We start from the raw sequence: 15806 nt of genomic DNA on the forward strand, positions 1-15806 counted from the left end.
ATTTGGATTTTATCTAGAGGAAGTCATGGGGGAGGGGAGGGTTAGGGAGGGTTTGGGGGGGAATTGGGCAGAAAATGTATTTGAAATAAGGAGAAATAAGGAGAGAACAATTAATCAGTGGAATGGCTTATCCTTAGAAACTGTGGGTACTCCATCACTAGAGATTTTCAAGAAGAGATTAGGCAGCCATTTGTCTGGAATGGTCTAAAGCCGTGATGGCGAACCTATGGCACGCGTGCCACAGATGGCACACGGAGCCATATTAATGGGCACGCCAGCTCAGCTCTGGGGCGCATGAGCATGCCGGCCAGCTGATTTTCGGGCCTTCTGGGCCCACCAGAAGTAGGGAAACAGGCTGTTTCCTGCCTCTGGAGGGCCTGGGGGCGGGGTGGGGAAGGCCCGTTTTTCTTTCTTACCTGGCTCCAGATCCTCTCTGTGTATCTGGGAAGGGCGAAAACAGCCTTTTCCACTCCCTTGGAGGCCCTACGGAGGCTGAAAGGGCACATTTCCTGACTCCCGGTGGGACAGGAAGTGACGTTTTTCCTGTCCCCAGCCTCCAGAGACTCCTAGAGAGGCTCCTAGAGACTCCTAGAGTTGGGAAATGGGCCCTTTCAGCCTCCGTAGGGCCTCCAAGGGAGTGAGAAAGGCTGTTTTCGCCCTTCCCAGATACACAGAGAGGATCTGGAACCAGGTAAGAAAGAAAAACGGGCCTACCAGGCCATCATGTGCCAGGAGCGGGGGGGAGGGGGGAGGGGGTTGCACATGCATGCGCGTGGGCACGTGCACGCGTGACCCTCCCCCGCCCCCTCCTCTCCTGGCACGCGATGGCAAAAAGGTTAGCCATCACTGGTCTAAAGTATATTACTCAAGATGGGGGTTGGACTAGAAATCCTCCAAGGTCCCTTCCAATCCTGTTATTCTAGTTCACAGAAGTTGGAGGGAACAATGACACCAGGAATTCTTTGGAGTGGATGGATACAAATCAAGTAGAAATAAATAAAAGGAAATGTGAAAATGAATAAAAAAACACCTCCCTGCATTCAGAGAGAATTATTTGGACGTGTACAATAAGACACCAGATACCCAACCACAGAATCTGCCTAAATTTATAACGCAATTTATGACTGTATAGTTTTGACTCCAAGTTTATATTACTAGGAATCACATAAATGCATATATAAAAGAGCAAGCGCTTTAGTACACATATAACATCTCTTGCGAGTGCAGTTAACTAGACACCAGATTTCACTCCGCCATTATGTACTCTGGAGCCAATAACCCTCATCCTCCACCCCAATGCCTACTTCATTTCACAGAAAAGGGGCAGTGGAAATTTCCCTTCCAGTTCTAATAGCATGCTAGAAGATAAATTGGGTAGAAAAAAATGGTAAATGTAAGTTATTTGACCTAATTCCAACCAAATATCATGCTTGCAGATAGAAGTAGGTCAGAATGAGCATGCATGGATGAAACAACAGAATGGCAAAAATCTTTCCATCTAAGTAGGTCTTTTGGTTTGAAACAATGACTATTTTCCTCTGGTCTTTCATCAGCCTTCAGTAATTTATTAGTATTTATTCTTGTTATAGCACTTTAAAGGTTTTGGAATATTTTGGTATGCATAAAGACATGCTAGTGAACTGGTATGCCTTCCTGAATAATACTAATAAAATAATTGTCCTTTACAGGATTACACCAAAATGTCTGCCCTGGGCGTTGGCCAACCAGATGCTTTCATAAATCAGAGACCATCATCCCATGCTCCTCAGGCACATTACCTATGGACTTTCTAATGATCACCTTTAAAGTTGTAGGCATTGTCCTCTTTCAAAGCCAAATCACTGATCATCCCCATCACACATTAGTGAATTTCATGTTAAAAATTTGTAACAATGAGCAAGAAAGGACAGAGTGTCACAATTGTCAAATCAACTGACAATTAGATTGCATGCCTGAAAGCAGAGTGTTTCAGAGAACGTAGTGTCACTGTGGAAGAGATTGTGCATACTGAAAATACCTTATGCCATTTCAAAGTTAGTAACAAATGTCCCCATTATCCCATTGTAAGTGCACTCATAAATACATTCGAGAGCTGGGAGAGAACAGCAGACTGCTAATCTCTGCCCAGAAAAACCACTTTCCATTTCATATACCTGGGGAAAGTGATGGTAGTTTATTGATTGTCCTTGCATATTTTTCTTGTTATTAGACTTCAGTATTCTAAAGTTTGTGAAGGAAAGAGATTTTCATCAGCTGGACTAAATCAATCCTCATGGTTTAATGAATATCTTTCTAATCCTAATATTCTTTTACTTGAATTGATTGAATGGAATAATTATACTGACACATCTCATGTTGGATGTCTGTTTATGAAGTGAATGAAACAGGGAGCAAACTTTGATGTTATTTGTTTACTCTGACACCTTTTATATACCAGAACATACAAAGTTTTAATGATATTCATTAGCAAATAAGTTTCATGTGAAATAACATATTTTTAAGCAATATAATCTAATATAAACTAATACATGACTGAAAAATGCTCTTCAAAACAAAATATTGAAACACTAATGTGATATTTGAAACCTGTAACAATATTCAAAATTGTGAGGAATTTCAAATGATTTTGGAGATGTTACCTTATTGTTTCCTGGAGAAGATGTGTATGTGGTAGCATTCCTTTCCAACATAAATTACCAAATTAAACCTGTACTATCTGAATATAATATAATGTAGAATATGTACTATTGTTTAAAATTTCAAGGATGGTCTATATTTTTTTTTCATTAGGGACTTTAGGAAGAAAGGGAAGATTATGTAAATCAACACCAAAAAAAATCAAATTCATATTAACCTAACAGGAAAATTCTGAAAGTGGTTGGGATGAATGTGGAGCTACACCAACTTAGGTAACCCCAGTAACTTTGACATTTGAGAGAAGACTTTTTTCTGGCAAGAAAACCAAGGCTTCCACTTTATGCAAGGAGAACCAATAAAGTAAAACATATATTGTTCCTTTGCAAGTTTGCACAAAATACAATTAAAAACACGAAATATTCTGTTTCTGCTGAGGCCAAATTTGTGTGGAATTTCTTCACAATACTGTCATCATAATTTTAAGATGACCTAAAATAAGATTGTGCTGATTCTAGACTTTTAAGAATTTTTTACTCAAAAGCATGGGGAGAATAATAACAAAAACAATTAAACAAATGCAGCAAATAAAAAAAAAGCCTTATTCCTACTCTCCACATCTCTATAATGTATGCACATAAAATATGGCACATAACAATTAATACCAAATGGGGATAGGAATAATCTTTATTTAGCCAAATTGAAGGGAGGAGAGAATGAAAGTGGGCGCAACTAGAAAGGAATAAGAAATGGAAATGTATTTATATTCTCCTGACAGGCCCATATTAGGAATGTGAATGATGCCCACATAGCTTGTAAAAAATGCCATTTCCAGCAAGTACTAATCAACACCTTCAATGTCAACACAAGCTTGCTCTGCTAGTTCAGCTTCTGTTCTGCACCAGGGGCAGTGGAAAGGCCAGAGCTCAGCAAGCATGCTTGGGTAGGATTGTCACACGCTCCTGTTCCCCACCTCCTATGCTGTGCAATGATTCCAGCCTGCTCAGGTACTCCTCACTTCTTCCAAGGACCTCTTCTAGCTGTCCACGGAGTGCCTGGATCTTCTCCAGTTCTACTTGAAGGATCTGTTCTTGTCTGGAGTTGGTGAGGCCAAGCACAAAAGAAAGGAGATTAGGATAAGGTGTACCAACTTTTTCTGAACACAATATGGATCCTACAAATTGTAACAATAATGTCACTACTATACTGACATGAAGAAAAGAGTGGAAAATTATAGGCATACAAACAGACAACTCCCCAATCCTTTTCAGCACTGTGAACCAACAATCTTTTTTAGATATGCAATGAGTAATAGGAAAATAAAAGGGATGTGGTGGCTCAGTGGCTAAGATGCTGAGTGTGTCAATCAAAAGATTGGCAGTTCAGCGGTTCAAATCCCTAGAGCCGCATAACTGGGTGAGCTCTTGTTACTTGTCCCAGCGTCTGCCAACCTAGCAGTTCGAAAGCACATAAAAAATGCAAGTAGAAAAATAGGGACCACCTTTGGTGGGAAGGTAACAGCATTCCGTGCGCCTTTGGCATTTAGTCATGCCAGCCACATGACCATGGAGACGTCTTCAGACAATGCTGGCTCTTTGGCTTTGAAATGGAGATGAGCACCGCCCCCTAGAGTCAGGAACGACTAGCACATATGTGTGAGGGGAATGTTTACCTTTACTTTAATAAGAATATACCAATCTTTTTTTTCAACTAAAAAAGGGGAATAAATTGTCTTCCTCACCTGTCAGGGTGAGCATGAAACTTCACCAAATCGCAATAGAGTTGCTTTTCTACTTTCAGAGTTTCACTCAGCTGCTTCTTCTCTGCTACTAAGCCCTCCAACATCACCAGTAGCTGCAACATGAACAGTCCACATTAATTGGCAATAAATGTAGGTTTTATTGCTTACATTTAAGTTTGCTACAAGTCCTTTTCTTGTCAGGTTTTTGAAAGTGGTTTGCCATGGCCTTCCTCCTGGGAATGAGAGGGACTGGCCCAGAGTCATCCAGCTGACTTTGTGCTTAAGGTAGGAATCACTCACAATCTCTAGCCTGATGCTTTATCTGCTATACAAAAGTGGCTCTCAGTGTATCTCAGCAATACCATAAAAATAATAACACAATATACAGAATCCCATTTCCTTTGAACAAAGGCAGGATAGAAGTCATGCTAGTTGAATTCATCATCACCTTTTCAATCATACCTGCTGCCTTTTGTTTCCTATGGTTTCCTGTCCCCATGCTTCCAGTTTTGCTACCTTTTCCTGAAGCATCAAAACTTCCTGAGTAAGTCGTTCAATTGCTGGTATTTCTTCAGGGTCAATCAATTGCATCTGCAAGTCCTGAAAAAGAACAAGAATATGTCCTGGAGAATTAAAGAAAGAAACTCAGTGTTATGGAACTTGACAGGGGAAAACAACAACAAAACTTTAATGATATGATTACCGTACTTTTCAGAGTATAAGATGCACTCCCCCCCCCCAAAAGAGGGTGGAAATGTTGGTGCATCATATACACCGAATACATTTTGGCCTCCTGAAACCCCACCCCGCGCGTCCAGTTTTTGCCAAAAACAGGCCCATTTTTCGCAAACAGGATGCACAGAGGGTTTGGGAGGCCTGCACAGTACTCCTGGGGGCTGGGGAGGGCAAAAACACGATGCGTGAGAGGTTTGGGAGACCAAAAACAGCCCCGTTTTTGCCCGTTTTGCCCTCCCCAGCCCCCAGGAACACTCTGCAGGCCTCCCAAACCTGCTGCGCATCCTGTTTTTGCTAAAAACAGTCCCGTTTTTGGCCTCCCAAACCCCCCACACATCGCGTTTTTGCACTCCACAGCCCCCAGGAGCACTCTGAAGGCCTCCCAAACCCTCTGAGCATTCCGTTTTTGTGAAAAATGAGCCCATTTTTCGCAAAAATGGGACGTGCAGAGTGTTTGGGAGGCCTGCATATTACTCCTGGGGGCCGTGGAGGGCAAAAGCTATTTATTTTCTTGTTTTCCTCTTCGAAATCTTGGTGAATCTTATATTCCAATCTTATAGTCCGAAAAATACGGTAATTTTCAAAGAAGCTTTCAAATTAAAAGTCTAGCACAGGTCTGGGATTAAAGACAAAACGAACAAGTCTGTTTTATATTAAAAATCCTACTGCTTATAACTATATATAATATATTGATATTAAAATGTACATTTTCTACTTTCTGGAACAAAGACGAAGAAACAGGAAATCAATACAACTTGCTCACTACTACAAACAGCATAAAATCTGCAGAAAGACAAAACTGAAAATATTTTTGTAAGCAATCTAACCTTAATTAGTTTTTCTTTGATCTGGGTACTTCTAGTAAGAGATTCAATATCAGAGGATTGAACTTGAAGCTCCTCCTCTTGGGAAGCCACCACAGACTTAAGAGTAGAGAGTTTCAGCTGAGATGGGAGAAAACAAATTTTGAAACCAAGATAACTTTGTACCCAGAAATCCCAAATTCCTTTGATAGTGATAGACCAACCATTTGGCACAATGATCTTTCCTATAATAGGATTTTGGATCCTATGGTCTAAGAGTCCAGAGCTATCTTTCTTTGATTGGAAGAATAGGTGTTAGGCATTAAACACTATTTTAACCAAGCTAAAAATTGAGCTGCAAATTCCATTGTTCTATGGGTCTCATAAAAGGAGGATAAACTGCCTTGGAGAAAGTGCTCCATAAAAAATAAAACCATTTATGTCTATGAAACATTAAAGCCAAAGTATGGAATAAAGCCACTTCCTAGAAGTGAGGAACCCAATAAAGTTGAACGTTGACCCAGTTTCAAATGTATCGCCACTGCAATGCCCCCAAAGTCATTTACACTCAAGAGTGAGAAGCAGCTCGAGGTGGCCGTGGCCGGTATCAAGTGATATGGTGTGGATTATGGAGCTCCAGGAGAGCACTGATATCCTAGCCGATTTTGGGGATCCCTAGGGATCATAGCTGTCTTGTGGAGACAGTGAAGAAAGAAGATACTGGCTGGCATGGATAGGGAATGAGCAAGTTCCCTGAAGTGCTGGCATTAGTCTTCGACCCATCAGCGAAGGAAGGCAACCATTAAGGAGCTGTCACAAGCCAGAATGGCCACGATCAGAAAGAGGGAATGTCGGAGCGGTAATTGAATGGGGTATTGTTGCCGGGAGAGTAATTAGCCAACTCACAGGTAAAGGAAAAAACTTTTAACAGCTTGAAAGAAATCCCAGCAGAAATTGGCAGCTAATTAGCACTGGGGAACTTAAGCGGAGAGAGAGAAAAAAGGAACTTTAAAATCAAACCTAACGCCCTAAAAGGAATCTTCCACCTGGATTTATAATTGGATTTGGAAAAAAATAAAAATAAGACAAGGAAAAAGGAGACAGAAAAATATTTTTTTAAAACAATAAAGGATTTAATTTGGAAAAGAGGAAATAAGCATTTGTTTTTGTTGTATTATAAAATGGAGATTTTGTTGCCAGATGACTAGTGAATTGGAGGAAGACATTTGTTAGCGGAAAGAACGTGAGAGAGAGACATGGGAGTGCATATTTGTGCAGCTGAAGCAAGGTTAAAGAAACAAAGACTAAACTGTGCTGACTCAAGTAAATATTTGAAGTGAACATTTTTTTGTTTTTTAAAGAGACATTATATGGACTTTGAAACCTGAAGTATAAGAACAAGCTTAAAAATCCTAGCCTTTTAAAATTGAAAATATGGAGAATTGGGAGGATGAATATGAGACACTAAGGGAGATGTTTCAAAAAATAAGGGAAGTATTTAAGGGAAATAAAAAAGCAGAGGATTGGTTAGATGGCAAAAAAAAAAGAAAGAGAAAAAATGAATGAGAAGCAAGAGAAACAAGGAGATAATATTGAAAAGGAAATAATTGAAAAAAAAAAGATAAAGATGATTACACTGGGTTCAACAGTGATAGAATAAAATGGATAAGAGAAAATACATCTCAAATATGAAGATAAGATAAATAAATGGGGAAAGATTGAGAATGAAAAGCAATAGAGTTAAAATTAAAAGAAAAAGGCTGAAGGGGAGAGATAAGATAAGGAAAAAGAAGAAGGTAAAAAAATGGGAGAAAGAGAGGGAAACATCAAAAAAGAGAACTGTGGAGAGACCAAGAGAAAATGGTTAAGAGTCAGTAAAAATGTTAATTTGTCAATAAAGAGAAGGATGCTAGTTGTAGAAATTGTATGTGAAAATGCTGTTAAATGAAAAATAGAACAATGTAATGTGAAAGAATGATATTGGAAGAAGCACTAAAAGGAGAGAATAAATTATAATATAAGATTTAATTGAAATTTAGATGGAAAATGGAAATTAAATGTAAAATTGAATGAAATTGAAATGCAAAAAATGATTTAAATAATAATAATAATGTAAGAAGTAAAATAGAAAAAATATATTGGTAAAAGTTAAAAGTCTAAGGGTTGGAAGATTGTTTGAGTAAAGATTTAAAAGAAAAAATGGAATAAGATGAAATATACTGCTGATAATTAAAAAGATGAGGGGAAATTTCGAGAAATATACTTGATAAATGAAAGAAAGATCGGGGTTGCCTGGACTCCATAGTGGAAAATATAAAATTGAAAATGAATACAGCAACAGAGAGGGATGAAGGAAGGAGAAGAGAGATGGAAGTGAAAAGGAAGGGAAATTAGAGTAGGAGTGAGGGTAAGAGAGGGAGGAAGAGAGGAGGAGAAGGAGAAACTGGGGTGGGTTCTAAAATTTTTTACTACAGGTTCTATGGGTGTGGCTTATTTTGTGGGCGTGGCTTGATGGTCATGTGACAATTATTTAGGATTTAGCAGAGGTACTGGTCTACCAGGCTTTTAACTGCTTACAGAGCTGTACATGTCTACTCATTTGTTTTTGGAGGCACTGGTCTACCCATTTATTTTTGCAGGCACTGGTCTATTCATTTATTTTTGTTTTCTTTTAACACTGATCAGCTGTAGGGCGGCCCTTTGAAACCCCGCGGCAAGAGTTTAAACAGTTTTTTCCCCTCTAGCCGATCAGCTGGGACTCAGGAGGCAGCAATAGATTGGGGGTGGGGCCAAATAAAAGGTAAGAATAATGCAGGGGGGCGGGGGGGCAGAACTGGTTCGGTGACGTCATATCGTCACCGCTACTGGCTCGGCGGAACTGGGCGGAACCGGGAGAAACCCACCACTGAGGAGAAAGGAAGGGGAAGTAGGTAGGAGAAGAAGAGGAGGGGAAGAGACAGTAAGAAGGAAAGAAAAGAGAGAGGTGGTAGGTTTGAGGAGAAAGATTGCTGTACAATAAAAAAGATGAAATGGAAGAAAGGCAATCCCGAACAAATATAAAGATATTAAGATAAAGAATGAATTGTTTAAATAATAAAAGAGAACAAATATGAATAAATAGCAATAATTATTTATTTATTTATTTATTTAATTAAATTTTTATACCGCCCTTCTCCAAAATAGGACTCAGGGCGGTGCACAGCCAAGGTAAAAACAAGACATATATACAAACATGGTGAATCTAAAAAACTATTTAAAATAATTAAATGTTTTGGCCGAATTAAAACCATTTCCAATTTAAAATCAATTTAAAAATTAAAAAATTTGGTCAAGCCAGCCCAGCTTGTTGGAATAAATAGGTTTTTAGGGCCCGACGAAAAATCCGGAGGTCTGTTATTATGCGTAATTCTGGGGGGAGGGTGTTCCAGAGGGTAGGCGCCACCACAGAGAAGGCTCTCCCCCTGGGGGTCGCCAGCCGACATTGCCTGGCGGACGGCACCCTGAGGAGGCCCACTCTGTGTGAGCGTACTGGCCGGTGGGAGGCTATTGGTGGCAGAAGGCGGTCTCGTAAGTACCCCGGCCCTAAGCCATGGAGCGCTTTAAAGGTGGTCACCAACACCTTGAAGCGCACCCGGAAGACCACCGGGAGCCAGTGCAGCTCGCGCAGGAGAGGTGTCACGTGGGAGCGCCTCGTCGCCCCCATGATCCCCCGCGCGGCCGCGTTCTGGACCAGCTGGAGCCTCCGGGTGCACCCCAGGGGGAGCCCCATGTAGAGAGCGTTGCAGTAGTCCAGGCGGGAGGTGACGAGGGCCTGAGTGACTGTGCGTAGGGAGTCCCGATCTAGAAAGGGACGCAACTGGCGTATCAGGCGAACCTGATAAAAAGCCCCCCTGGCCACGGCCGTCAAATGATCTTCCAAGGACAGCCGTGCGTCCAGGAGGACGCCCAAGTTGCGAGCCCTCTCCGTGGGGGCGAGTGATTCACCCCCAATAGTCAGCGATGGCGTCAGCTGGCTATATCGGGACGCCGGAAGCCACAGCCACTCGGTCTTGGAGGGGTTGAGTTGGAGCCTGTTTCTCCCCATCCAGGCCCGCACGGCCTCCAGGCACTGGGACAACACTTCAAGGGCATCATTGGGGTGGCCTGGGGTGGAGATATACAGCTGGGTGTCATCAGCGTATTGATGGAACTCCACCCCGAAGCCACGGATGATCTCACCCAGCGGCTTTACATAAATGTTGAACAGAAGGGGCGAGAGTACCGACCCTTGTGGCACCCCACAAGCAAGGTGCCTCGGGGTCGACCGCTGCCCCCCTGTCAACACAGATTGCGACCGGTCGGAGAGGTAGGAGGAGAACCACCGCAAAACGGTGCCTCCCACCCCCAACCCCGCCAACCGGTGCAACATGATACCATGGTCGATGGTATCAAAAGCCGCTGAGAGGTCTAACAGGACCAGGATAGAGGAATGACCCCTATCCCGGGCCCTCCAGAGATCATCCACCAATGCGACCAATGCCGTTTCCGTGCTGTGCCCAGGCCGGAAGCCGGACTGGAGCGGGTCTAGATAGACAGCTTCATCCAGGTACCGGGGAAGCTGTTGCGCCACCACACTCTCAACAACCTTCGCAACGAAGCGAAGGTTGGAGACTGGACGATAGTTAGCCAAAACAGCCGGATCCAGAGAGGGCTTCTTGAGGAGGGGCCTCACCACCGCTTCTTTCAAAGCGGCCGGCAGGACCCCCTCACCCAAAGAAGCGTTAACAATCATCTGGAGCCAGCCTCGCGTCACCTCCCGGGAGGCCAGTACCAACCAGGAGGGACACGGGTCCAATAAACATGTGGTCGCGTTCAGCCGTCCCAGGATCCTGTCCATGTCCTCGGGAGTCACAGGATCGAACTCCCCCCAGATAACACTCTCAAGACCTGCCTCAGTCATCCCGTCCGGACATACCCAGTCAGAGGCCAGCCCTTCTCGAATCTGAGCGATTTTGTCATACAGATATTGCACAAAATCCTCAGCTCGACCCTGCAAGGGGTCATCCCGCACTTCCAGATGGAGGAGGGAGCGGGTCACCCTAAACAGGGCGGCTGGGCGATTATCTGATGACGCGATAAGAGCGGCAAAATAGCTAGTTTTCGCCGCTTTTATCGCCACTAGGTAGGTCTTAATATGAGACCTCACCCGTGTTCGGTCAGATTCGGAGCGGCTGGTCCTCCAGCTACTCTCCAGGCGTCTTTTCCGGCGCTTCATCTCTCTAAGCTCCTCGGAGAACCAAGGAGCTAGGTGAGTTCGGTGCCGGGTCAGAGGCCGCAAAGGCACGACTCGGTCCAAGGCCCCGGCAGCCGCACTGTCCCAGGCGGCCACCAGGTCTTCCGCCGAGTCATGAGCCAGAATCTCAGGAAATGGCCCAAGCTCCATCTGGAACCTATCAGGGTCCATCAGGCGCCTGGGGCGGAACCACCTTGTCGGTCCCGCCTCCCTGCGGCAGGGTGCAGCGGTTAGAAAGTCCAGTCGAAGGAGCGAGTGGTCAGACCATGACAAGGGTTCGATGACTATATCCCCTATATCAAGGCCACTCAACCACTGACCAGAGACAAAAACTAAGTCCAGAGTGTGTCCCCCTGTGTGAGTGGGGTCATGAATTAACTGAGTAAGGTCCATGGCCGTCATGGAAGCCATGAACTCTCGAGCCACCTCAGACGTTTCACCGATGGATGGCAGGTTAAAGTCCCCCATGATGGCAAGTCTGGGGGTAGCCACCGCCACCTCGGCTATAACGTTAAGGAGCTCGGGCAGGGCCGTTGCCACGTGGCAGGGAGCCAGGTACGTGACCAACAAGCCCATCTGTACTCCATGACCCCACTTCACAAAGAGGGACTCACATCCGGCTATCTGTGGAACAGTGGTCTCCCTTGGATCTAGACCTTCCTTTATAATAACCGCCACCCCCCCCGCCCCTGCCCTGAGCCCTCGGTTGATGAAATGCACGGAAGCCTGGTGGGCATATATCCACGAGGGGGGCTCCCCCCTCATGGCCCAACCAGGTCTCCGTAATGCCCGCCAGGTCCGCCTCCCCCTCCTGAATAAGATCGTGAATGAGGGGGGCTTTATTAACAACGGACCTGGCATTGCACAGCATCAGCCGGAGGCTCTGGCCCTGAGAATCTGGACAGCCTGGGGAACAAGAAAAGCATTGGGGGCCGGAGTGCGCAATCGCTCTAAGATAGCGAGTGCGCATTCCCCGCACATGATATGGTCCCCAGCTTCCGCCATATCTGCCCCTCCCACTCACTATGCTGATGGAACAGCCCTCTTCAAATCGAACTCCAACCCCCTCCCCGACCTCCGGTTCTGCGTCCCTAGTGTCGCAGCCCTTCGCTAAGGCTGGTCTTGAACCCAGTGGATTTCCCCCAGAACCCACCCTAATCCCCCCCGAACCCCTTAAAATTTTTGTTAAAAACCCACTAAAAAACCCACTTAAAAAACCCCTCAAACTCTTCTTAGCCGCATGCCATCTCTCGGGGCTCCAACGCCCGTCATCAAGATAGGCCCTCGATAACGAAGAGGGCCAAGCCTGCGAGAGGGGGGAGTCTCGCAGGGCACGAAGGTCATTCCCCGAATACATCAACGTCAAGGGAGGTGATAATTCATGGCCAATAGCCAGGGGCCAATTTGATGTTAACACAGTCAGAAGGAGTGGAATGCCAGATTTCAATAGAGTTCCATTGGAGCATGTGAGACCTCAGTGCCCTCTCACGGCAATGGCGGGAGTAAAATGCTGTTTCGATCCGGCAGGGGTGACCCAGCCCCCCTCTCACGGCGGCTGGTCAACCACGATCGTCCAGAAGGCCGGAATTGAGACAGTAGTTATAGACCCACTCCACCACGACTTGAATCCCCAGATGTAAACCTCCATTCAATGGAGGGAAAGAATGGGATCAGGTCAGTCCACAAAGTCCAAGCAGGCTCAAATAGCGGAGATCATAACCGTCATTACCTCCGGGGAGGTCAAGATGGCACCTAGACCTGGAGATGAATTGTTCAGCAGGCATATCCAGCATGACATCACCACATACAGGGGGGGGGGAGAGCGAAAAGGAGAGCAGAGGCAACAAACTCCATAGGGGGAAAACCCCTCAGTCATAGTCCAGCTCTCCCCTGGCCCCTCCCAGATCTTCTTTGCAGCCATGCTGCTTGCCTCGCCCAACCTCGCCCAGCCTCCATAAGTCCACATGGAGGCCTCTGGGATGACCGAGGGGCCAAAACAACGCCCCACGGTCGCCCAGGAGATCCAAAACGGCCAGTGAGCGGCTGCCAACCTCTCCGACGCTCCCACGCACCAAACTATGGCGGCTTCTTTCTTGTCCCGGCGGCCGCCATTTCCACGCCGCCAGCATCACCGTCGCCGCCGCTGCCAGCCTCCCCGTCCCTACCTCGCCCCCCTCTCCGCCCCTAGCACATGTCCAGGGCGGATTGGGTTGGCGAGGATCCCAGCGAGGGTGCTGCATCGCCGCCGCCGCGGCGCCGGCGCCGTCATCCTGGCTCTGCCGCCTTCGCAAGGAAAATCCGCCGCCGCCCTCCTCCTTCGGGCCGCTCTCGCCGTCCTACGGTCTCCGCAAGCCTCAAGGACACTCTAAGAGGCCGGAGACCCCTCAACAGAGAGCCCCAACACTCCTCCAGCTGGGCCAGGGCTGCAGCGGTCGAAATTCAGCCCTCCAGAGGCCCCCTGGAGCCATAATCACCCCCCCGAGGATCACCCGGATCACAGGGAATTAGAATTAGAATTTAAGGGCAAATGAAGATGTTGTTTATGTAAGAAAGCATAGAAATATTGAGACATGATAAAAAAGGGGGGAAAAAGATTTTGGCAAAAACAGTAATTGAGTAAAATGTATTTGAATTTGATTAATTGTATAAGATAAGATATGGCCAATGCTCTGTTCAAAAAAGATGTGGGTAAATGTGGGGGGGAGGGGAACCAATAAAACTTATTAAAAAAAAAAGAGTGAGAAGCAGCTCCCTCCACCCACATAAAGTCAAACATTTCCAAGGTTTCCCTGGTGTTTCGCTCTGGGGGAGGGGAGGGGGTGGATGGCTGCTTCATGCTCCACTGTGGAACCTTCCCAGGTGTTTTTTGCTTCCTGGGCAAGTGGCTTTTTTATTGTGCTGCTGGGCCAGACTGGGGTAGCTACAACTTCTTTCCCTGGCCTTCCTAGGCTCATGCTGTAGCATCTGTATAACTTGCATGTGGCCTGCATTGGGCCTCCCAGGGCCTCCCTCACCTCCTAAGGTACCTATGCTTTGCTTAACGACCCATGTATTCATTTAACAGCTGTACCAGGGAGAGCAGGATATGAGTGTCATTAAATGATATCATTTCTCTTAACAGTCATCATCACTTGTAAGGGGCCACTGTAATTGCAGTCATATCTTGAGGATTACCTGTACAACTAGTAAATTGTTTTTATGTGTTAAAAGTGGTCTGTAGATATCTCAGGATTCCTTGAACTTACTGTGCTTTCTCTTTCTTTTTGTGTCAACAATTCAAGCTCCTCTTTTGCTTTAGTAAGCTCCCTCTCAAGTCTAGCAGTTGTTTGCAAATCATCTGAAGATAAAGTAAAGTAATCTTAGAGAAACATTATATAACAGATGAATCAGACTGTTCAGAAATTGTTTATGGACCAACCTTTATCCCTCCTGAATTTACTGTCATCTCTGTTAGAAAGCATGGCTGGGATATTCATGCTAGAATCTTCTTGCTTTGGTGCCTTAGAATAAAAATGTGCATACTTGTTTTACTAAAGGCTAGTGGTTGGCATCAGCTGTAACTGTGAGCTGGCCAAATTTTGATCACTTAACCACAGGGATGTTGCTAACATCAAGAACCAGTTGTAAGCCAATTTTTTCCAGTCTAATCGTAACTTTGATCAACTTTGATCACTGAATGAACTGACAATCAGGACTACCTGTAAAGTTGGTTTTGTGTACTTTATTTTTGATAAGCTCATGCCATTTCCAAATAATTAATGTACTGTTTCAACTGTCCATAACCCAACCATTTATTAGCTTATTCTAGAAAGGCTTCCTTTATTGATTGAAGCTGACAGACCTACATAGCATTTCCCCTTTTTCAAAGATGGACCTATTACTATTCAAATCATCTATTCTACATACATTCTGAAGGGCAACAACGTTGACTAGTACCCAAAACTTTTGCTTAGATACATATCTCTATTTTTAATTACCATTTGTTTAGCCCTTGCCACTCTTTCCTTTCATTCAAGCTTCACCTCTATATAATAAAACTACCGCTTTTGCCTCTTGCCATCTGTGGCTTGCCTGATATTCATCTGTCTAACTGTGCTGTCTCATAAACCCAAATACTCTTACATCAATAGAGCCCTCTTGTTGTACAAACTGAACAATAGACGACTCCATTTTCTGATGAGGAATTTGGCTAATCAGTTGCTGATTCAGAATTTGCAGTTCAGAATTCTTCTCTATAAGAACCTGTGCAATCTTCTTGGAATATATCTAATTATACAACAAGGCCAGAAGAGAGAAAGGAAAGCATTAATAAATGGGTCACACAATAAAAATGTTCAATAGTATATTTACATACATACCTATACTTATTGACCAGACAATTTGTTCCCAATTTTACAGAAAAATATAAAAATATTTTTGAGCATCACTACTTTAAAAGAAGTCAAAATTATTAGGAAACTAAAAATCAGCAGTCAAAAACAAAATTTTAAAAGCTTACAAAAAATGAAAGAGAAGATGCATGCAAAAAGGCCAAAAGTATTTAATACCAGTATATGTTTTGTTTACATCACAGAAAAGGCCCTGAACCTATGCCTTATGATCAAATCAGCAACATAAAAGA

The 15806-nt window shown here is 44.5% G+C and overlaps 1 protein-coding gene across 3 annotated transcripts in view; it reads right to left on the reverse strand.

Annotated features, from left to right (window-relative positions):
- The window catches only part of PDE4DIP (phosphodiesterase 4D interacting protein), a 142335-nt gene that overhangs the window by 92098 nt on the left and 34431 nt on the right, over positions 1–15806 (reverse strand). For all 3 annotated transcript variants that reach the window (XM_070940879.1, XM_070940878.1, XM_070940880.1), the window contains exons 11-17: positions 15308–15451; positions 14604–14685; positions 14431–14522; positions 5938–6054; positions 4838–4975; positions 4376–4488; positions 3608–3729 (exon numbers count right to left, since the gene is read on the reverse strand). In XM_070940879.1, coding sequence (XP_070796980.1) covers positions 3608–3729; positions 4376–4488; positions 4838–4975; positions 5938–6054; positions 14431–14522; positions 14604–14685; positions 15308–15451 — 808 coding nt within the window. The remainder of the gene's footprint in view (positions 1–3607; positions 3730–4375; positions 4489–4837; positions 4976–5937; positions 6055–14430; positions 14523–14603; positions 14686–15307; positions 15452–15806) is intronic.

This window comes from Pituophis catenifer, unplaced genomic scaffold (assembly GCF_029215685.1).
Source record: "Pituophis catenifer annectens isolate HBS135680 unplaced genomic scaffold, rPitCat1.0.hap2 SCAF_3, whole genome shotgun sequence".
In the NCBI taxonomy this organism is placed as follows: domain Eukaryota; kingdom Metazoa; phylum Chordata; class Lepidosauria; order Squamata; family Colubridae; genus Pituophis; species Pituophis catenifer.